This window comes from Perca fluviatilis, chromosome 1 (assembly GCF_010015445.1).
Source record: "Perca fluviatilis chromosome 1, GENO_Pfluv_1.0, whole genome shotgun sequence".
NCBI lineage: Eukaryota > Metazoa > Chordata > Actinopteri > Perciformes > Percidae > Perca > Perca fluviatilis.
Genome location: NC_053112.1, coordinates 17,485,767 through 17,508,440, shown reverse-complemented (window position 1 = coordinate 17,508,440; position 22,674 = coordinate 17,485,767). Strand labels below are relative to the sequence as shown.

The window sequence follows — 22,674 nt, the reverse complement described above, 5'->3', positions numbered from 1 at the left end:
CTGATCACACATGCTTAAATAAGCAGTTGCCTTGCCTACCCACAAGATGAATAAAGCTCTATTTTAAACTGTGGGAGGTATTGCGTATTAATTATTCCTTACCAGATCTTTAGATAAAACACAAGTTTTATCGTCTTGTGCAGAGTGTAATTGAGCGAAGCTAAACGGACTAGTCAGTAATAGATTGATGTCACATAATCTTATTGTTCTTTCTGTACTGCCTTTCTTTCCTCCCTTCATCTTTTGCTCCATATATTCACCCTTGTCTCTCAATATTTATTTTCATTGACTTTCTTTCTTTTGTCTGCCATAGAAAAGCTGTTTATTTTAAGGAACACAGCTTTGCTGTGGCAGACTCTCTGACATGTCACAGCAGAAAAAGCACAGGTGCCCAAATACATTTAGCCGTGCCAGTTCAAGGGCCCTGGTATTGGTCAACCTGGCTCACTGGCACGACTTACGACATGTCAGTGTGGTAAAGTAAACATCTGTGCTATTTCTGCTAAGACAAGCCAACATATCTGCCATGTAAAAAGTCTGTAAGCAAGGGGAAAAAGCTAGCCTAGCTCTGTTGGAGTTTTATTTTAATGCAAAAGCTGAAATGTGTAACTTTGTTTGTGTTTTTTGAGTGTTGTTACATTATGTCTTGACGTTAAGACCAGCTCATTGACTGCGTTTGTGCTAAGCTAGTATTATTTCTTGACAAAGTGATAAAATGGGACATAATCGTAAATCCATGTGAAGTTATATTGCAAAATTGAGATCATCTCGTACTATTTTGTGAAATTTCAGCACGTTATATCAAATAGCAAATTATTGAAAATGTTAACATGTAAACATCATTTGAAGTACCATTTGCTAGGGCTGCTCGATTATGGCAAAAATCATATTTTTTTCAATATTGGGATCACGATTACAGTATTCAACACTATTACACATTGACTTTGGAAAAAATTATAATAATTGTAAAATTGTTAATATATGATATATTGAATATGTAACACCTTGAAATAAATAATATAAAAATAATAAATTAAAATAACATTCGTGCACTTCCACATCCTACTGTAAACTACTAAATATATATTTTGGTAAACTACATATGTTCAACATATTCCAGTCAGTAACTCAGCGAAAGGGGGCAAAAGCAGACCACTGTAAAGGAAAGGGGGTGTGCTGGATTTATAACACAAGACAAAAACAGAGCATCATTGTGAAACGATATGCAGCACAATAATTGGTTTATCTCGATTATCTTGTTTTCATAATCGTTGGGAGCCAAAATCGTGATTGAAAATATACTTGGATTAATCCCCCAGCCCTACCATTTACCAACATTACGCAGACAGAATTGAATTTCAGCTTCAATGGTTCACGTGTCATCAGCACGTACTGTACAGGTTTGTGAACCCCCAATCTCTGTGAGTGTTGTCATGTTTTACCAGTACTGATCCACTTCCTCCCCATCCTGCTCTCCTTCAGTGACCTGAGCAGTAATCCCTTTGATTGTGACTGTAAGCTGTTCCGGCTGGTCAGCTGGCTCCAGGAGAGAGGCGTGCGAGTTCGACGCCCGGACGCCATGCTCTGCAACCACCCTCCTGAGCTGCGCCACCAACCCCTGCTCAACGTCAGCCTGCTCACCTGTGGTACGAAACAAATAGATGCTAATTCTGACATGTTACATTTACATATCACTACAATTACAAATCACTATAAAAAACTTGCTTTTATTAATTTTCTTTCCCTGTTTGCCAGTGGACCCATAATGCCTTGTCAGATTCATGTATGCCATAATAAAAAGTGTTAAGTGACTGCCTGGACCTACAATTAAGTCTCTTTAACAAGTGCACTTGATGATTAGCAAACAAAGTAAATCCATGAAAATGCGTAACAAATGTGAACTACTTCATAAATTGCTTTTGGGTTTTGAAATTCAAATCCAAAATAAACTCCATGCCAAAATTAATGTCACCGTTTTATGCAGTCCTTTTGGTAACAAATACAGACATCACAGAGATAAATCTCTTTTGATTTTTTTTTTGCTGGTTTGGACAGAGAATGTCTGATGCTGATTAAAGTTATAAATACGATATGAGACAAATTATGTTTGCACTGCTTCGACTGAAAACCTTCTCCTTCTGCAGGCCTGAACTATGCAGCTTGTCTTGAGGACAGCAGCAGTGGAGGAGGGGGCCGGAGCGAGCTTGTTATCTTCTCTTCCTCCACGCCTGGAAACTTCACACGTGAACAGTGTAACAGTGTGTGTTTTGCTGCATCACACCGCTATGGTGGCTTGGGGGCGAGGCACGAGTGCCTCTGCAGCACAAACTCAGAGCCGAACTCCATCAGCAAATCTCAGTGTTCTGCTGCCTGTACAAACCCCCATGTTATGAAGGTATGCAGCACACAGGGATCCAGAGAGTAATTATTGCACCTTTTAGATCTTCAGATGTCAAAGAGCTCCTTCCACCTCTTGCTTTGTTTCTTCTTTTGTAAACACAACATTCAGCATTTCCTTTAAACCTTCCTATAATCTACCATCAACTTCCCTCTGTGGCTTGAATGAATTCCTCCTTAAAAATCAAGATTTGTTTATTTTCAATTTTCAATCAGAGCAGTTCATAAGTGTTATTTAATACCACGGGGTTTTTTTTCATCTAGAACCATAAAAATAATAGAAAAACCACAAACATCTGAACAATTAACAGTCAGGAAAGTTTCATTTGACTTTTAAATACACAACACGTTTCCTCTATGCACAGGAATGTGGGTGGACTCTGGCTCATGACGTGTTTGCGGTGGACTTCGCGGTCTCACTGAAGCCTCTCCCATTGCAAAGTGTCCACGACCGCATCAGTTTCTCCGCCGCGTCCTCTGTCACTCCGGTGACACTGTCCTGGGACTTTGGGGACCTTTCGTCTCGGGTCAACACTACAGGAACAGGGGTCACCACAGCAACTCACAAATACGGACTTCCGGGACATTACGCAGTCAGTTTGATGGCCTGGGCTGGACACAAGGAGGTGAGAGAGAAAAAATAGGAAACAATTGTTTTATTTTTATACTTTATAATACTATAAAACTTTTTTTTAAACACTATTTCAACATAATGAAATGTGATTTTTAATAGTTTTGTTTCATATTTGCATGTGCTCAGGTCTCTGCACGCGGAAAAGTGACCGTGACACTTCCTCCCAAGCTGGAGCTGCGTTGTCCACCTCTTGCTGTGGCCAATAAGAGCCTGGAGTTCACGCTTGTCAGCTGGGGTGCTGTTGGCGTGGATGTAGACTGGAAGATTTCAAAGGATGGGGTCCAAGTTGCCAAAGGTAAGATTCACCAACACACAAGCTCGAAGCAGCTAATGACACTGATCGACAGTCAATAAACTTTTCAGCACAGAAATGATGTGTGACTCTAAACTCCTCATAGCAATCAACAGTCAATTAGTACAGGCTCTCTACTACTGTAAAACTGAACAAGAGCTCTATGGCTCTCCATGGGTTTTATCTGGAAAACTAACAGGATAAAAGTCTTATTAACAACGCTCAGTCACATCCATCATTGGGGTTGGTAGTAAATTGTGAGTTAATTGTTGTTTCTTTGGGATTTCTCAAATAATTGCTTCCTAATTATCACTTGGCTGGCAGTGATGAATCAACATTCCATTATGAAATTATATTCCAAAAAGAAGAGAGAAATACAGGATATGGTTTTTTAAAACCTGTAATACATGATTTGTTTGGCAACTTGGGGGCAACGGAAGTAAGTTGTGAACACAACATTATAGGAATATGTACACTAGCAATTAGAATAGCATTAGCATTCATTTGGAGTTGTGTTTTCTTCCAGCTGGCCTCCTGCAGCTGTACCAAACCAACTTCAACTCCAACAATGAACTGTCCTAGAAGAGCTTCTACCCGTTGCTTTTAAAACAGGAAGCTCCTCCTACAGACAAACCAAAGTTAGTCCATAATCCTAGCCTAGAAATCTAGACGCATCCTAGCGGCAGCAAATGTCATTTGCAGCCAGGATCGTATAGCAACTCTCCGTTGGCTTGCGAGCTGGAAAAACCAAACTCTAGCCGGGCCAATCACATCGTGTATAGAGTCGGTGGGCGGGCTTATAGCTGCTGCAGTTGGCAAAAAGCGGTCTTTCGAATCGGTTTTGGCTGAGAATCTGGAGACTTGGAGTTAAGCTTTACTTTGAGAAAAGAACGAAAAACGACACTGAAGTCATTCTTAAAAAAGGAAGATGTGTTCGGAGTTTTGCCTACCGGATACGGCAAAAGTTGAATCTATCAACTACCTTCGCTACCTCCTTCGTTGTTCTGGTTGGTTGTAGTGCTATCCTATTGCGTGCAGAGAGAATTTTAAAGACAACCGTTTATCCCACCCCTCAGCTTGAGCCCTGTCAATGGTATGTGCCCAGACCCAACATCTTGATGTGGGTCTGGCTTGTCAGGCTACCATAATCCATTAATACAATACATACAATAACATTTATTTGTCAAAACAACTACAAACAATTACTGTATACTATTCAATTTGATACTATACTGTCATTATTTTTAATTGTCCGAACACTGACATATTGGCACTATAGATTGTTCTGACAACAACTTTCAACAATTTGAAAGAATATAAACATATCAACAGTCATATAAACACTTTGCAAGATTGAATGTCTACATTAGAAAATGGGGAATGTTTTTAAGCTTTCTGGAGACATGGCTTCTCTTAAGAAGCCATGTGCTGTGGAGAGGCGTATACTATGTGCTTATTGTTTTATCACATATACATAATATGTATATTTGGTTTACAGTTTGTTGTCTATTGTGTTAAATTGTATTTATTTATGTCTTAAATATTATGGTTATTTTATCCTGTCTTAAGTTTTGTCTTAGAAAGTGTACCTAAGTTGACAACTGAGGCCTACGGCATATGTGTTGATGAAGTGTGTGGGGGGGGATGTCACGGCATAACCAACCCTGCGGAAACTTGATTACTCTATATATATTATAACTAGGATTACAACAGAGCTTGGTTTTACTCATGCATTTGAAAACTAGAAAGCTAAGCGCTTAGTCGCCCGACTGAAGGTAAGGGTTAGAGGCAAACCTTGGTCGTTGACTTCAGGTGCCTATTCCTCCTCCGCTCTGCATCCAGCTTGCTTCTTTTTCATTCGTCAGTCGGTGCGGTGTCAAACAGCGTTGACACTCAGTTGACAGATCATTTGTAGACAATTAAGAGGCAGACATAACCTTAACACAACTTGGTGGGGAAACTTCACGAGGAATCAGAAACACAATCCTCTTCCACTGACTCTCGTCTCTCTGAGCCTCCCTCAGTCTGCTTCACAGACGCTTTTCAGCTCAGGGTGCAGGTAGACGACACCCACCCCAGCCTGGCGGCCAATAGAAACTAACAGGTGGATTATGTACTGTATAAGCACACACACAACCTGTCCCCCTTCTCCATTCGTCTCCCCTTGTTCATACCCTGTCTCATTCATGAGTGCGTTGAAATTTCTTCCATCTGTAGATTTTATATTTGGCTATTTGATCTGTGCGACAGGTTATATCTTTGAGATATTGTAGGATTGGTTTCTACAAAATGGCAGACGTAGCTTTAGAAGAAGGAGAGAGACACAGACAGAGTTTTGATTCACTAGAGGACAAAGTGAGAATAGGAAAGGCAGGGAATGCCGCTATCTCCACTGGATGGTGTGTATGTTTTTGTGTCTTTGTATGTTAGGTATGTGAGTAAGGCCATGCCGTCTTTTTTTATCCTCTTTCCAATTGATCAATATCTTTTGTATCTCCTTGTCTCATATATGTTTACCTCATCCTTTCAGAAGTTCTTGTTCAGGCCACTGTTCAAGGTTTTATCAAAAACTGAACACTGTAGACACCCACAATACACATTTTATTGCTTACCGTACACTAGCAGCCAATGTTTTCTACCAACCATATCAATATTATGCATTTGAATAGTTTAATGGAAATGGAGGTGCCGACACACTAGATCCCACTTCATCTCTCTCCATAACCACACCCCTGCCACAGCCACAGTCACTCAAGGCTTTCCCCAAGGCTCCATACTCTGCCCCCTCCTCTTCATCTACGTCCTTCCCCTTGGTCGCCAATGACACCCAGATCTACCTCAGCACCAAATCCCCCCACAATCCTCCCCTCTCCGACATCAACTCCTGTCTGTCAGCTATTAAAACCTGGATGCAACACAACTTCCTCAAACTCAACAGCAATAAAATAGAATTCCTTCTCATAGGCTCCAAATCCACACTCAGCAAAATCAATAACCCCACTCTCCCTTCGACGGCACCATTGTCTCCACATCTCCCCAGGCCCGCAACCTTGGTGTGATCTTTGATTCCACCCTCTCCCTTGAGCCCCACATCCGCCATGTCATTAAAACCTCCTTTCACCTCCGCAACATCACCAAAATCAGACCCTCTCTCACACCCTCACTCACACCCCCCGCTGCTGAAAGACTCATTCACGCCTTCATCGCCTCCCGACTGGACTATTGCAACACACTTCTCCGCGGCATCAGCTCTACCTTCATCAACCGACTCCAGCTGGTCCAGAACGCAGCCGCCCGACTCATCACCCGCACCAAATCCTGGCACCACATCACTCCAGTCCTAAAACAACTCCACTGGCTTCACCTACAAATTCCTGGTCCTCACATACAAAGCCTTCCACCATCTGGCCCCCTCATACCTCACTGACCTCCTCTCCCCCTACCAACCCTCACAGTCCCTCAGATCCACCTCAGCCAGTCTCCTCTCCATCCACAAGTCCAAACTCTACAGTTTTGGGGACAGAGCCTTCTCCAAGGCAGCTGCCAGGCTCTGGAATTCCCTCCCCCAAGAGAACCACACCTTTGAGTCCCTCACCATCTTCCAGTCCCACCTTATTATTATTATTATTATTATTATTATTATTATTATTATTATATTAGAGGAAAATGTCACATAAATATTCAGTACTCATAAAACATGAATAACTTAATGTATCTTTTATTTGGATACAGTATTTTGACTCCTTCTTTAAGATAGATAGATAGATAGATAGATAGATAGATAGATAGATTTTTATTGATCCCAAAAAAAATGGGAAATTCTAATAAATAATAATAATAAGCCTCCTTTTCCAGTATTTGTCTTTCATTTTTTACATTTTGTTACAATTATTAGCAGTCCCCTTAATGTTGGTATATCTTTTGAAGTGGCAGTACAGTGCCTAACTGTATAAATGCAAACAGTGCTGTCTTTGTTAACACCTTGAGTTGTAAAGATCTGTATGGTATTGTCTGAAGTGTGTTGTCAGAATGCATTGTTCAGTAATTCTATACCTTAAAGCTGCCCACACATGATACCTGATTTGCTCTCTGTGCACCGCTAGGTAGGGTGCAGAGCAAAGCGCAGAGAGCAAAGCGCAGCACAGGAAGCTATTTCCCGTTGCTAGGTAACGACATGCTGTTATATCATTGGTTGTGCTTTCAAAAGGCCAGCGGCAACTAGGTCAAAGTTGAAGCGGCAAATTCGAGCGGTGCGCGATGCTAGGGATAGCGCAGCGCCTAATGTTGCGAGTGTGACTTCAAAAGATCTGAGTAATCATGTGAATGTTTCTGTCCTCTGCCAGCCTCCCCTTACTGCCCAAAGGACGGGGTGTACCACGCCGAGTCCTCACACTGTTTCCAGATCGTTCCAGGGGAGATGAGCTGGACAGATGCTCGACAGCAGTGTATAGACCGCGGCGGGGATCTGGCAATAGTCAGGAGTGATGCGCTGCGTAACCTGCTGGCACCCAAGATCACACAGTGAGTGTTTCTATCTGTATGGGCTGCAGAGATGGTTTTTCTCTGTATGTTTTTTTTTGTTGCAATAGTACTGCATGTTGTCAGGTACTGATCAGATAACCTGCCAGCTCTGCGACACAGTGTGTCATCCCTGTTTGGCTGAGTTCTCACCATGTTGCTGTTTGCAGCCACAACAGCCAAATAAACATTGTGACAGACATCAAACACTCAAAACAGATGTTGAACTGACAATCACAAAGTACATGTTTTGGATGGGGGTATGAAAAGTTAGTTTTTCCTGCTCCTCCCCTCCTGTCTGTGCGAAGGCTTTCTTGATTGAATGTGACACTTTGTATGTGTGTGCACCTGTTGTTTCGACTCAAGGCTGTTTTCAAGGTAGTTCTTTTCATTTTTCTTATCAATCACCGTTTATGAACTTCATACCTTGAAGCTTACTGCTTTGATTCATTTTTCAGTTGTTTGCCATCTATTCATTCATTTATAGTGTTCTCTGGCTGTGTAAAATACTGACATTGCTCTTTTTTCCCACAGTATATATAGCGTGTATTCAGATGTGAAAATATTGTGACCTCATGCTTAGTCATGGTTAGAGTCTCTTTACACAAAACACTGTAGTAATGCTTCTTTACTGCTCTGGATTTGGCTTGGCTTCGTTGAAAAGTTTTTGGGTTTGTGTTGGCCCCCTAGTTTTGGTGTTTAGGTCGGAGAGGGTCGCAAAAAACACATCTGTAAAAGCACAGCTGCATTGTAACTTTAACACCCTGGGATGAGAAGTCCATAGTTTGTGTGTGTGTGTGTGTGTGTTTTAATGTGAAGGTGAAAGCCCTTCCCTCGAAGACCAAAGTGGATGAGAGAAGAAAAAAACAGCTGCAGATGGAGCTTATCCTATCTCTTCACCCCCTCACTTATATAAGAAGCCCCCCTTTTTTTTCCTAAGGTCTTGTTTTTACCACAAAGATCTTTTTTTCTGCTTGTATTTTTTAACCCCTATCCACTCCTTCAGATTTAGTTTTTACAGATGTGAGTAGTCAGCCAGTACAGAAAAGTCTGACCAAAAAAGAAAGAAAGAAAGTAAACAAGACAGGGAAGGAAATTGCTTTTTCGGGCCTATTTATCTGTTGTAATCTCAGGGATGTAGAAAATATCTGACATCCTGTCTCTGACATCCCGGTGGGGTTCAATCAGAGCCCATTTTCATGCTTTCTCTGCCCTGAAATCATTGAAGACAAGTTAATACATAATTCACAGACTTCAATGTCACCTTTTGAGATCTGCATCAATTTAAGTCTGGATGTTTTGTATGGAGGTTTGTGTTGTGTGTTTTTTTTGTCTTTCAGTCTTGAACTGCACCTTTAATTCCTTTTTTATGTGGAGTTTTTCTTTTCTAAGATTTGGTAATGTTTGTATTTGTGTCTTTCTGTGTACCTTTCAAGTGATGGAGCCAATTAACCAGCTGTTAACAGCCTCGCAGCTAGATGTCAAGCAGGTGCTGTGGTAATCTGTGTGTTACCTGTCTATTCCTGTCCCAGGGAGCGAGGCGTGTGGCTGGGCTTGAGTGACGTCGACCTTCCAGGCAAGCTGCGCTGGGTGAATGGCTCAGAGGCACAGGAGGGAGAGGAGGGCCTGCCACCTCGTTCCTCGATCTCCCGCGGAAACGTGTGCGTGTCCCTCGATCAGGGCGCTCAGACCAGTTCACCACACTCATGTAACGCCAAGCGGGCCTATGTCTGCCAGTACAGCCCCCAAGGTAGGCTCCATACGTTCACACAGACACTGACACGCAGCAATATAGGGGATTCAAATGCCTAGAAACCCGTAATCAGAGGAAGGAAATGAAAACTGAGGCTCAGATTTCAACGCAAATAAAATTTCCCCAAATCCCTCTGCATCTTAGTGGTTTCAGCAAAGAGGAAGGAATTTCACCCTTCTACACTACCAATTTTATGTAAATTAAGTTTGTTGGCACAAAGAAGCGTAGAAAAAGAAAAGGCTAACAGCCTCCTTCACACAAGCACAAGAGTAGCTCCCTGAAGTACCATTTATAATTGGAGGACACTTGGCATTGATACAAATTGCTCCTTGTGTAATATGCATTTCATTAATTTAAGCAGTATGGTTACATCTGAATATTACAGAAAAGCATCTCCATACTTTATACATTATTGCTATTAAGTATTTGTGTCTGCTAAGGAATAGTGTTTTCAGACTAGGTGGACAGGGATGAATGGAAACAATTCTACATGATAAATGTAATAGTTTTGTTACCGACATACATATTTGTAATGTAAGTATTCCCATTTGTCATAATTTCTATCTGTGTGTGTATATATACGGCATTTGTAAAAGAATAAAACATTATATTGATTAAAATGTCCACAGGCCTTAAAACTCTGAAAGCTGTAGAAAATATACAGGCTTCATAAAGTCTTCTGTATGTGGCAGCTGGATATCTATATTTGTTGTGGACCAAAAATGGAACACTTCTGATTGCTGAAGCCAAATTGCTGCCATTTTGAAGTGTTTACTACATCCAAATGTTAAGTGTGGGTGAGTCGTCCTTGCCTCCAAATAAGTGTTGCTCAATGTAGACAAAATAACATAACATTTAACATAATGTGAACACATACACAAGAAGGAAATGAAAACTAGCAGTGTTACATTTATATTGCACCCATTGCATTGTCAGTGAATAGAAAGTTATTATTATATAGAGAGTTATTAATTTGTTATTTTTCAAGAGGTACAGTATGTGTCAGTCTCTTAATGTAACATGTCACTTAATACAGACGTGGCTTGAGTTGAAGTTAAACTGGATTGTGTAAAACTGCCTTCTAAACAATGTGTCACGGTGGGAAAATAAGTGTGTGTGTGTGTGTGTGTGTGTGTGTGTGTGTGTGTGTGTGTGTGTGTGTGTGTGTGTGTGTGTGTGTGTGTGTGTGTGTGTGTGTGTGTGTGTGTGTGTGTGTGTGTGTGTGCGTTGGTCCAGTCTGTCTTTGATTCTGTTTGTGTGAACAGATACATTGTGTTCCCTTTAAAATATTTTACAGTAGTTTTGTTTGGTCTGCGCCTTTAGAGGTTTATTCTCTCTCTCTCTCTCTCTCTCTCTCTCAAAGCAATGTGTTACAGTGTGGATCCATCAGTTCTTATGAATTGCCTCAACTACCTTTCTACTCTTTCTAAACTCCTCAATCCTCCCTTCTCTTTTGTCACCTTGGCTTCATTCTTTTTTTTGCCTCCACAGTTCGTGTTCCAGATGCAGGGATTTACACAGTGGGCCTGGCTGTGTTTCCCTCCCATAATACTTTGCACCGCATCCCTCCCGCTCCGCTCTCTACTCCACAGCCTCCCAGCAGTGGCATAGAGGTGAGGAGGAATCTCAGCTCGTTTATTCAGTCATCGTACTGTTGTCCTCAAACCTTCTTTTCATCAAACGTTCTGTCTGTTTTTCTCATTTCTTCTCGTTTTTTTCACTCAGGTGCTGTTGTTCCCAGCTCTGAGCTTTGTTCAGGCAGGTCGTCTGTCCTCCCTAGAGTTTGTCACTCAGGAGCTCATTTTACAAATCCACGTCCGATTCCAGACCTACAGACCTCACTGCCATTATCCCGGCCTGCACCTGCTGCTACCCAGTGAGTCAAACACAGAAACACACTCATGTGTACAGACTTGACATGTAAAAACATCCGCACATTGCTGGTGAATATCAGCAGGTGTTAAAAAAAAGAAAACATAAGCCACCTGAGCCCACCCCTCTTCAGTTACACAAACACATCCACATGTGCGCGCGCGCACGCACACACACACACACACACACACACACACACACACACACACACTGACAAGCCTTGTCTGAAGTTGTTAGGTGATGAAGGTCTGAGACCGAAACATTGTATTTTTCTAAGTAAATTATTGCTTGCGTAATGGTCAGTGTGCAGGACTTTCTCTAAGCTAGGTAGGTCAACATGAAAGTAAAGTTTGAATGGAGACAAAAGTATTGCAAAACAGGATAGAAGGAAACAGACCAATCAAGGTCACCTCCCTCCTGAATGCTTCCTGTCCTTGTATAGACACATGACACGTAACTGCAACACTGTGTGGCACAAGGCACAAAACATTGAGATGCTTTCTGTGTTGTTGTTTTTTTTGGACTTCTCCACCGAGACGTAGCAGTAGATACGTGCAATAGACAGAGGAGCAGTGAGCGAATGCACATAAAAAATGTGAGAAACAGAAGTCCGCAGAGAGGCGAGCAGCTTGTTTAAGACATGAGAGAACGTTTTTTTGTGAAACTTTCATTTGGAATTTGTGAATACAGCTGCAGAGGAGGAGATAGCGAAGATAATGAGATAATACAACTGGATTATTAATAACACCGAAAGCAAGTTTGACCCTACATGGAGATGGATATCGGCCAAGCACACTAATTATGTTCCCAGAAAAACACATGATCAGCTTATATGATATAATGCAGTTAAAGAGAGTTTTGTCTCTTTTCATGTCTCAACTTCATCATAAAGATGCATCTTGTGTCTCAGGTTGTGGAGGTCCAGCGTGTGCCCCGGTGGCTGTTTGTGTCCCCAATGACACCAGGAGCGGTGATCCACCCTCTTGCCCCCGACTAGAGCAGTGGTGTCCCTTCCAGCGCCGGTGCCTGCCTCTCTCCAGTCCTTGCTGGCCATCTTCCTGTCCTAACTGCACCCAGGCTCACCACCTGCCCCCTGGGGCGCTGAGACCCAGATACACCCTACAGAATGAGGTGGTCTTCACTCTACCAGCAGGACCAGCTGCACACATACTGGTGAGAGGATTGACTTCTTTTTTCTTTTTTTTTTAAACATAATGGGGAAATTCACAGCTTTTTTGCCTCCAAGTGGAGTACTTAGTGTTTTTGCTTTTGAAATGCAGTAATGTCAGAACAAATATTTGATGACTGCCAGCTTTAATGTGAGTGTGTGTATGTGAACCAGATTGGTTAAGCAGTTACGGCATTGCAACTGTTGTACTGTACAAGGCATAACTTCCACCCTCCTGATCCCTGTTTCTCCCAGGTAAAAGATCAACTGGAGGACCTCCTGGTTTCCCGTGGTGATGTCATCGCCCTGCAGCACGACGCTGGCCCCACCTCGCTTCTTCGCTGCCAATCTTCCCCACACTCGCTGTGGCGACAACCTGTCTTAGCCCTCAACCAATCAGAGTGGTTCTGGATCAACAACACCGGACAATCAACAGACACCTCGGCTGACCTCGACGCCAACCCTCTGCCTGACCCGGAGCTTGATGTGAAGGTGCTGGTGGAGGATGGTGAGGGAGGCTGGCTGGACGAAGTAGTTTGCCCCGTCAGGGTGCTGTATGTGGGACACAGTGAGACTCAGCTGCAGGGAGCACAGCTGTCTGCTGGTCTACCCCAGTCCGGTCTCTACAGCCTGCTGGTAAGACAACAAAGCTGTATGTCAAATCCCAGCATGCATCTGAAATATTTATATTTATATATTTGTCTCTTTTTTTTTTTCTTTAAAAATGTACTTATAATTTTGCATGTTTTTTCAATGTTAACACAGGCTAATAAATCAACATCCATTAAGTGTTTGCTGTATAATGATTTTTTTTGTCTGTACCCGATTTTTGTCCCATATTGGTTATATTAACAAAATAATTGGGACAACATTTTATTTGATAAATTCCAGGTGACTTCAGCTGAACCATCATACCCAGCCTTTGCATCATGCGACTTGCGTGTGGTGCCTCCTCTGGGCTTGACAATCCTCCACCCCACTCCCCAGAATGGCACCCTCTACCTGAAGCCCAACGACACCCAGATGCTGCTCCGCGTCCAGTCTCGCTACCTGACAAAGGCCTCTCGGCGTGGCGGTAATCGCAGTGTGACCTTCCAGTCCGACTGTCCCAAGGAGTTTTCTTCCAGCCCAGCACTCTGTCAGCCCGGGCCGAGCTCAGGGGTCGAGGCCGCAGAGCCCAACCTGTATGCAGTGCTGGATCTGAGCCTGGGGACGGAGGAGCAGAGGAGTCCAGTGCAAGTGGAGCTGGAGGCCCATAATAATGTGACGGAGGCCAGCCTGTCTGTGGTCGTCCACCTGGAAGAGCCGCTCAGAGAACTGATGGTGCAGCCACACCCTGCACACAGGGTGCTGATGGAGTCAGTCGTGGTCAGTGTGTGTTTGTGCTTATGTTTTTACATCACTGTCAGTTGTATTAACCTCATATTTGATATTGATATTGCTGTATGCACACTGCAATGTAATGTCTTTTTATGTTTATGACATACATATATATTTATGCATATATGTTTGTGTGTTTCAGAGCTACACAGCATCAGTGCTTGAAGGCTCCAATCCCACATTTAAATGGACAGTGGATGACAAGCCGTACTTCACTTATTACAACACTGTCCTCAATGTCATTTACCAGCACGCTGCCATCTACAAGCTCACAGTGAGTTTCTGTTCACATTACATTATGTGAACTTAAATAGAACTTGATTTTTTGTTCCAAGAGACTGTCTGCAACTAACAATTATTTCCACTATCGATTGTGTAATCTGCTGACTATTTCCTTGAATAATTGTTGTTGGTCTTTAAAAATGCCCTTTTACTTTTTCCCAAAGCCCAAGGTAACGTCTTCAAACAGCTTATTCTGTCTGAAGTCCAATACGCCAAAGAGATTTAACTTATTTTCATAGAGACACAACTAGCAAATATTGACATTTATGAAAAAAAAAGACTGAAAGGATTAACTGAATATCAAAGTAATTACAGAGACATTTTCTCTTGATAGAAGTATCGATTAATAGACTAATAGTTTCAGCTCTATTAGATAGGTCACATCATGTGTTGCACCTATTAGTGTTGTTTCACAATTAAAGCCAACATACTGTAAATGTGACATCAACTTCTTTCCGGCTGTCTAGTCTATATCCACGATGTTACACTTCCGGTATCGGTCCGTTGCCGCCGGAAATTCCGCCGGATGTCACTCTTTACGGCCGGATGTCCGTTACCTTCTGCTTTCTTTGTGTTGGAATTTTAAACTCCAGTTGATTTATGCGGACTATGGTTAACTGCTCCTCAGATCTCTGCAGGGTAAATCCAGACAGCTAGCTAGACTATCTGTTGAATCTGAGATTTCTGTTGCTCGACTAAAACAACCTTTGAATGTACACATGTTCCACCAAGACAAGTTCCTCCCGAGGCTATATCTGTGCTAATCTTAGCACCGCCCAAGACGATTGTGATTGGTTTAAAGAAATGCCAATAAACCAGAGTTTTTCTCCCATCCCAGAATGCTATGCGGACTAGCCAGACCTTCCTCCGCAGCACTGTGGAGGAAGGTCTGGCAAAGCGAGACTACTGGCTGTCTAACTGGGTCATGTGGCATCTCTTCCAGGTGACAGCCATGAACCATGTCAGCACCCTCACAGAGCATTTCAATGTGACCGTGGACCGGCTGCAGCCCATGGCCAACCTCACAGTAAAGGGTGTGCCAGATGTGGTCCCTCAGGGCTCCACTCAGACTCTCACCACCTCTGTGCTCCTCGACTTATCTGTGGTCGCCACCTTCCGGTATGAGCAGATGGACAGAATCATAGACTGATAGACAGATACAGTAGATAGATATCTTCTGTGGTGTGTTTTAAAGTGCTCATATATGCTTTCCTTTATTGTGTTGTATATATTTTTGTGCACGTTTATAGGTTTACAAAGTGAAAAAGCCCAAAGTCCACCCCAAAGGGACATACCATCTTCCAGAGAAAACACTGTTCACAAACTGCTCCAAACAGCTCTATTGTAGTCCAGCCTTTACTTCCGTGACAAACGTGCGTCACTTTGTAACACACGTTATAATGCTCCCCTAGCTGCTAGCGTGGCACTCCCTCATACTATGCTTCTGACTGGGTAGTAGTCCTTACCTAGCTACTGCATATGTGCGACTCCCAACAAAGATGGTACAGAAGTGCGATGAACCTGAAAATGAGCATAATATGAGCACTTTAAAACAAAAATTATAATTTAAAAAAACTGCTTTTTTCTCGCTGTCTCTTCTTCTCTTTATTTTTACAGCTGAGTGAAAACAGTGTGTCTGTTTGTGTTTGTCTGCTCCTTTCTTCTCCTCTATCTTCCTCTCTGTCTTTCTCTTTGCTCCTTTCTCTGCGCCATAATAGCACTGCAGCAGTCATACCATACAGAGCCTTGGATTTACAACTGTGTGGTTAGAGCAGATTGCTGACAAGATTTTTCCCTTGTGCTCGGCTGTTTCCCCTGTACTCTACCCCCTTTTTCTTCCACTCTTTTCTCTCCCTCCCTCTTTCACATTCCCACTCGCACAACTATGGTGCACTCTTTCACTTAGTTTCTTTCCACTCTCACCATTTGTGGTCCAGAGAGGCTTCCTGAGTTTTGAGTTTCCACTTCTCCTCGTCCAAAAATCCTCTATTGCCTCGTCAGAGAAGATTCCCACTTTCCAGCTTTTTTTGTGTGTGTGTGTGTGTGTGTGTGTGTGTGTGTGTCTGTGTCTGTGTGTGTGTGTGGATGGATGGAAATGGTTATCAGTGCATTTATTCATCTAAGTTTCATGTATTTCTCTTCAGGTCTTCATTTAATGGTTTTTCATTTTCCTGTTATGCTGCAGATGGTCTTTTGGTGATGGCGGATATAAGGAATTTGAATACAAGCCTCCTTACGCCCCCTCCCTCCTCTGCCCAGACTCCCCCAATCAGGTCCTTCTAAGCAACAACGTCACCTATATTTACTCTCAGCCAGGTATGCCCTCGCCCATCTCCTTATCAGCAGCATGACTAATGGAGCAGCTGCCAATTAAGTTTGACTTTGTTTCAGTTGACGAAGGTTAAAATGTACTAAGCTGGTAGATAATGATATAAATCTATTTTCACCTCCTTTTCCTTCCTCATCTTGTCTTCTTTTTCTTCTTCTTCTGTACAGGAATATACACAGCACTGGTGTCAGTGTCCAATCGTTATGAGAACATCAGTCAGAGCATCAACATGAGCGTCTACAGCATCCTCACTCGTGTCGATATACAAACAGAGCCGCAACTTCTCCTCACTGGCAAATCAGCCGACTTTGAGGCTCACCCTTTGCCCTCGCCCTATGGCATTCACTACGACTGGCACTTTGGAGATAGTTCTACCCCGCTGCAAGGTCGGCGCGTGGCACACACCTATGCACAGAGTGGCGTCTTTAATGTCTGTGTATCGGTAAACAACACCATCAGTTCTATGAAGGCTTGTTCCGAGATGTTTGTATATGAGGAGATTGAAAATTTAACAGCTGAAAGCTCCTCACCTACAGAGCTTCACAGTCCTACAACAGTATGGGCACGGCTTGCATCAGGTAATAACATCACATGGACATTCTCCATGGGAGATGGGACCATCTACCCAGCATCCGAACCTTACGTGTCACACAGGTATACCAACGATGGCAACTACACAGTGAATGTGACGGCCGCGAACGCTGTGAGCTCTGGCTGGACAATCCTCCCAGTGCAGGTGTTTGTCTTCCAAGTTGTGAAGATGGAGCCGTCTGGGTGTGTCGAAGAGCGGACCCCTGTCAACTTTCAGGCTGGGGTGTCCGGTAACGCGTCGGCTCATCTTTATAAATGGAGCTTTGGGGACGGAAGCCCAAACGAGACACACCACGGCAACCCCAGAGTCTCGCACACCTACTTGACAAGTGGGAACTACCACCTCTCTCTGCTTCTCTCCAGTGGGGTTAACGAGGCCAACTTCTTCAACTGGGTGTGTGTGCAGCCAGCATTAACCAACATCAGCCTCACCCTTGAGAAATACCACTACGCTGCTGGGGAAGAGATCCGTTTCCAGGCCAGAGCGGAGCCAAACTTTAACTACAGCTATCAGTGGGACTTTGGTAGAGAGGAATACCTTGTGCTCATCAGTGGTTCTGATAATGTTGTGACAACATATAAAAACCCAGGTCATTACAATGTGACAGTCATTGTCTTCAATAACATCTCCACCAGTAACTTCAGTGTTGTGATTGAGGTTTTGATGCCCGTAGGTCCAATTGTTATTCAACATAATGGCACTAAGTACAATAACCTGACCCTTAGAGCACCATACACTTTCACAACGTCTTCCATGGCTTCCAATGTCACTTACGTCTGGAACTTTGGAGATGGATATGTGCTTACAGGCCAGACTATCCGCCACACCTACAACATCTCTGGGAACTACAATATTACGCTGACAGCAGCCAACACAGTTAGCAGGAATCACACTACTTTACCTGTTGCTGTGCTTGCACCAGTCCGCGGATTGACCGTCAATGCCAGTTTGGTAAATGTCCCTCTTAATGCCTCGGTCCACTTTGAGGCCCAAATGGAGGAAGGAGATGGCGTGCGCTTCTCTTGGATCTTGTGTGACCGCTGCACCCCAATTCCAGGGACCCACACCATGTTCTACACCTTCCGCTCCGTTGGCACTTTTAACATCATTGTGACAGCGGAGAGCGACATAGGGACAGCACAAGCCAGTATCTTCCTGTATGTCCAACGTGAGCTGGAGGGGCTGCAGATTTTAGCAGAGGAGGAGATCAGAGGAGGTGGAGTCACAGGATTGGACAGCTGCTGCTTTGCTACAAACCGTGTTCTCCACCTTCAAGCAGGTTTAAAGGAAGGAACCAACATGACGTTCACTTGGAACCTTATCAGAGAGCTAGACCCCCTCAGCTCAAGCTTCAACATAAGCGGGAAGACGGTGGAGGTGAATTTCTCCACACCAGGCCCTTGTGACATCTTTCTCCGGGCAGCCAACCTCCTGGGCCAGTTGTCCGTCAACAGAACCATCCACTTCCTGGAACCAGCCGGAGGGGTGGACCTGCAGATCAGCGACAACCCAGTTGCAGTCAATGCTCCAACTAACCTGATGGTACTGAGTGTTGAAGGCTCGGACCTGCAGTACCGCTGGTCTGTGAATGGGGAACCTTTGCAGTGGAACAAGCACTGGAAGACCCACACCTTCATCACCCCTGGCCTAAAGCTAGTTACTGTGGAGGTATTCAATGAAGTTAGCTCAGAGGTTGAATCAAAGATTGTCAGTGTCCAGGAAGTCATTTCTGGGCTAACGTTCAATGCTACCAATGTGACAGAGCAGAGTACGCAGAGTTACGTAGCAACAGGTGTCACCGTCTTGCTCGAGGGGAAAGCACTGACAGGAACCAATGTGACGTGGACATGGCTGTTGAATGGAAGAACAGAAACGGGAAGGAAAATGTCTGTGATTTTCCAGGAGGCAAAAACAGCCATCGTTACTCTGAATGCAACCAATGACGTCAGCGGGCAAGTGGTTTCTAGAGGGTTCTTTGTTCAGGACAAGATTCAGGGGTTGGAGCTGAGGGCAAGTAAAAACATTGTAGCAGTCGGTGAGAAGGTGGAGTTCACCATATCTATGGCAGCGGGCTCGGACGTTCGCCTCATCCTCAGCATCAGCGGAGATGCCACTGTTTTCCCTCAACCCGACCAAACCTACGTCCACACGTTCAGCAGGGTGGATACGTACATGGTGAACCTCACTGCTCACAACCAGGTAAAGTCAAAAGAGATGGAAAGCATGCATTAAGATGATATGTAAGAGATATAAGATCATGGTAAAAAAACAGCCATCACAAACAATACTATCACATAAAATGCAATCTTTCTTTCGCATCATTTATTTCTCAAAATGTACAAATATTGTTGTCATATCTCAGAAATATAACATGGACAGCTTGATTTTATAAATAATACTTTCTATATATATATCTATATTTTCTACTTTGCCAGTCTGCACATAAGTTGACACATATGGTTTGTTATCACTGCCTGACATATGGGTGCATTTACACATGACAATCCAGTGACACTATTCTTAGCCCTATGGCATCATTGTAAGTGTCCTAAATTCTCTGCATACTGGTCTTTTCATAGAGACCTTGACACAAGTCAAGCATGTGTAAACACGCGTGTTGAATAAGCATCTAATTGAGCACCTTGTTGATATGTTTGTTGTCATCCTTTTGTCATCCAAGTCATCTGTCAAATGCTTGACCTCACTGCTTCCTTTAAGCAAATTGTCACTTAAAGTCGGTATGTAGAGTGTTTTAAGCAGAAACTAGGAAATAATTAGAAATTTTTAATTTAATTCTTATTTCTCTTTTGGGCATTAACTCTGATGTCAAAGCCAGCATGATTTAATCAAACTAATGCGTTGCACACATTTTGTTGCAATATGACAATCCAGGTGAGTTCCAAGAGGCGGCACCTCCAGGTGGAGGTGATGGAGCCCGTACGTGGACTTTCCATCCTGGGAAGCAGTGCAGCAATCCCTGTAGGTGTAAAGAGATCGTTTGCGGCCAACATCCTGACGGGGAAACCTGTTCATTTCCTGTGGACTTTTGATCTGTACCACCTCCGTAAGACGTCACATTTGGGCAAAGAGGTCAGATCACTTAACTATGAATAATAATAATAATAAATAAATATCACAATATAGCAAACAGTTTTTAAATAGTGATGTGTCTCAATGAATCTCACAACTATAGGTGTTTTACACGCCAGAAGAACCAGGTTTATTGACCATCTACCTGAAGGCCATCAACGCACTGCATGCTCAGAACGTCACAAAGCACATCCTGGTGCAGAACCTGCTGACAGCGGCTTTCCTGTATGCATCGCCTCTGGACACTTTCATCAATAAGACGGTGACCCTGATGGCCAATGTCAAACCCAGATCTAATTCTGTGGAGTGCTTGTGGGACTTTGGCGACGGCTCTACTTCAGTTCACACAAACACCACAACTGTGGGTTATGAGTACAGACACCCTGGACACTACCTGGTCCAAGTATGTTTCTTAGAACTACATTATTCCATGTACTCCATGTACTCTATGTACTCTATTGATCCATTATTTATTTGTTGATCTGTAAATATGATGCTGTATGTGAAAGCTTGACATCTTTTCACCAAGTTTTTCTCCCTGCCAGGTGAACTGCAGTAACCTGGTGAGCTGGGTGTTGGCCCAGGTGGAGGTAAACATCAGTGTATTAGAGTGTGAGGAGCCAGAAGTGCAGGTGGTTCAAGCCCCCCGTCTGGCCATCTGGCGCTACCAGCCCACTTTGGTGGAGGCCAGTGTGGACCTGAAAGGCTGCCTACGCTACGGAGCTCAGTACCTCTGGCAGATACTCTCAACACCCTCCTGTGATAACGACAAAGACCACAGTATTCCCTCTGGGGTGGTGACTCAGCCCTCGCGGTCTTTGGTTGTCCCAAAGGTAATTCGGCTGCCGATGGAGGTGGATGTGCGGCGGCTGCAGCTGTCGTTGCCAAAGATGGCTCTGGCAGCAGGGAACTACACCTTGGTGTTTTCTATGTCCTATGAAGGCGTGCCGCTAAGGAAGGCCGCCTGTCTGCAGCTCAGTGTCATGGCTACCAGGTCAGTGGAGTAACTCAATTTTGACTCTCTCTCCCTGTGGAGTACGTCCAAATTCCATACATTAAAACAAACTTGAAAGAATTTGGATTTATAATTTGTAAATGGACTGGACAAGGACAAGATAGGCAAGACAAAATAGAGAACATTTTCCAACCAATCAGGAGGTGTACACCCTTCTCTGCGTAGGTTCCCAAAGACGTTTAAGGGAATCTCCTATCTATCAACTTTGTTGATCTGTAGACCAATAACTTGATAACTTTTTGGGGTTACCACGTTAAATTTGACATCTGCACTAGTTTGTCTTTTTAAGTTCATTTGAACCCCTTTTTTTCTTGTCAGACTGATGCCCATCATAGAAGGGGGGACCTACAGGGTGTGGTCGAGGACACAGGACCTGAAGCTCAGTGCAGTGCAGTCCTACGATCCCAATATGGACCCAGACAGCCAGTCACTACTCCACTACCACTGGGAGTGTCAAAGCACTTCGAAGGTAAGGGCAGGCATTAAACAAAAGTCGCCTTCACACATTAGAACTGAAGACGAGTTAGATGAGTGTTTTCTGGTGAAATTGGCCATTTCTGTTGCTCACAGAGAGAAACAACTTCCAAATGTTCCATGTTTCCATTTACATGACACTATAATGTACACAAATATGCATTCAAGCCCTCACCATGAATGTGGATTGTTTTCTTATTTTTAAGAGGTTTACTGTCAGTGTGTATATTGAGGCAGATCATGTTATTGTTGATTCTCTAAAAAACACAAAGATGTTCCGATAGTCATTACTATAGTCATTACTTTTTCATCACCAGTCCCTATATTATCACTAGGCAGTGTTTTCCCTTGAATATTTTTACTCATATAACAATATTTTTATTGATTTACAACTATTCTTCCAGCAACAGTGAAGTACTGATTGAAATTATTACATGTTAATGCAAAGCCATTTTTAGATAGATGTTTGAGCCACATGTTGATATCTAAATGTATGTTTGTATGTGTGTGCGTGCGTGCGTGCGTGCTTGTGTAATTCATTGAGTGTTTTTCACACTCACCACATCCTTGGCTGGGTGACAACACATTCTGGCTGTGCAGCAGAAGACCACAATATAAGTCCCAATAGGATGGGTGTGTCCTGCAGAAGTGTGTGTGCATGTGCATGTCTGTTTGTGTGTAAATCCAAGCAGACAGGCATTTAAAGGGTTATGTAATTGTTTAGAGATAAATTCAGCATTCCACAGCTGGTGCTTTGCTCCCCACCCTGAAAATTACAGTACAGACATAAAGAACATGCACACATACTACACACACACAGCTGTGTACCACTACTGATAAAGAAAAAGAAGGACATTCAGTCCAACCACGAAGAGTGA

At 43.3% G+C, this 22,674-nt stretch overlaps 1 protein-coding gene across 1 annotated transcript in view; it reads left to right on the top strand.

Moving 5' to 3' along the window:
- The window catches only part of pkd1a (polycystic kidney disease 1a), a 66,073-nt gene that overhangs the window by 16,406 nt on the left and 26,993 nt on the right, over positions 1 to 22,674 (top strand). The window contains exons 5-23 of the mRNA XM_039797169.1: positions 1,483 to 1,646; positions 2,145 to 2,395; positions 2,763 to 3,023; positions 3,158 to 3,326; positions 7,667 to 7,844; positions 9,374 to 9,591; positions 11,086 to 11,207; positions 11,320 to 11,470; positions 12,377 to 12,639; positions 12,890 to 13,270; positions 13,526 to 14,002; positions 14,157 to 14,288; positions 15,240 to 15,415; positions 16,482 to 16,612; positions 16,793 to 19,416; positions 20,110 to 20,307; positions 20,411 to 20,710; positions 20,853 to 21,301; positions 21,641 to 21,791. Coding sequence (XP_039653103.1) covers positions 1,483 to 1,646; positions 2,145 to 2,395; positions 2,763 to 3,023; positions 3,158 to 3,326; positions 7,667 to 7,844; positions 9,374 to 9,591; positions 11,086 to 11,207; positions 11,320 to 11,470; positions 12,377 to 12,639; positions 12,890 to 13,270; positions 13,526 to 14,002; positions 14,157 to 14,288; positions 15,240 to 15,415; positions 16,482 to 16,612; positions 16,793 to 19,416; positions 20,110 to 20,307; positions 20,411 to 20,710; positions 20,853 to 21,301; positions 21,641 to 21,791 — 6,796 coding nt within the window. The remainder of the gene's footprint in view (positions 1 to 1,482; positions 1,647 to 2,144; positions 2,396 to 2,762; positions 3,024 to 3,157; positions 3,327 to 7,666; positions 7,845 to 9,373; positions 9,592 to 11,085; positions 11,208 to 11,319; positions 11,471 to 12,376; positions 12,640 to 12,889; positions 13,271 to 13,525; positions 14,003 to 14,156; positions 14,289 to 15,239; positions 15,416 to 16,481; positions 16,613 to 16,792; positions 19,417 to 20,109; positions 20,308 to 20,410; positions 20,711 to 20,852; positions 21,302 to 21,640; positions 21,792 to 22,674) is intronic.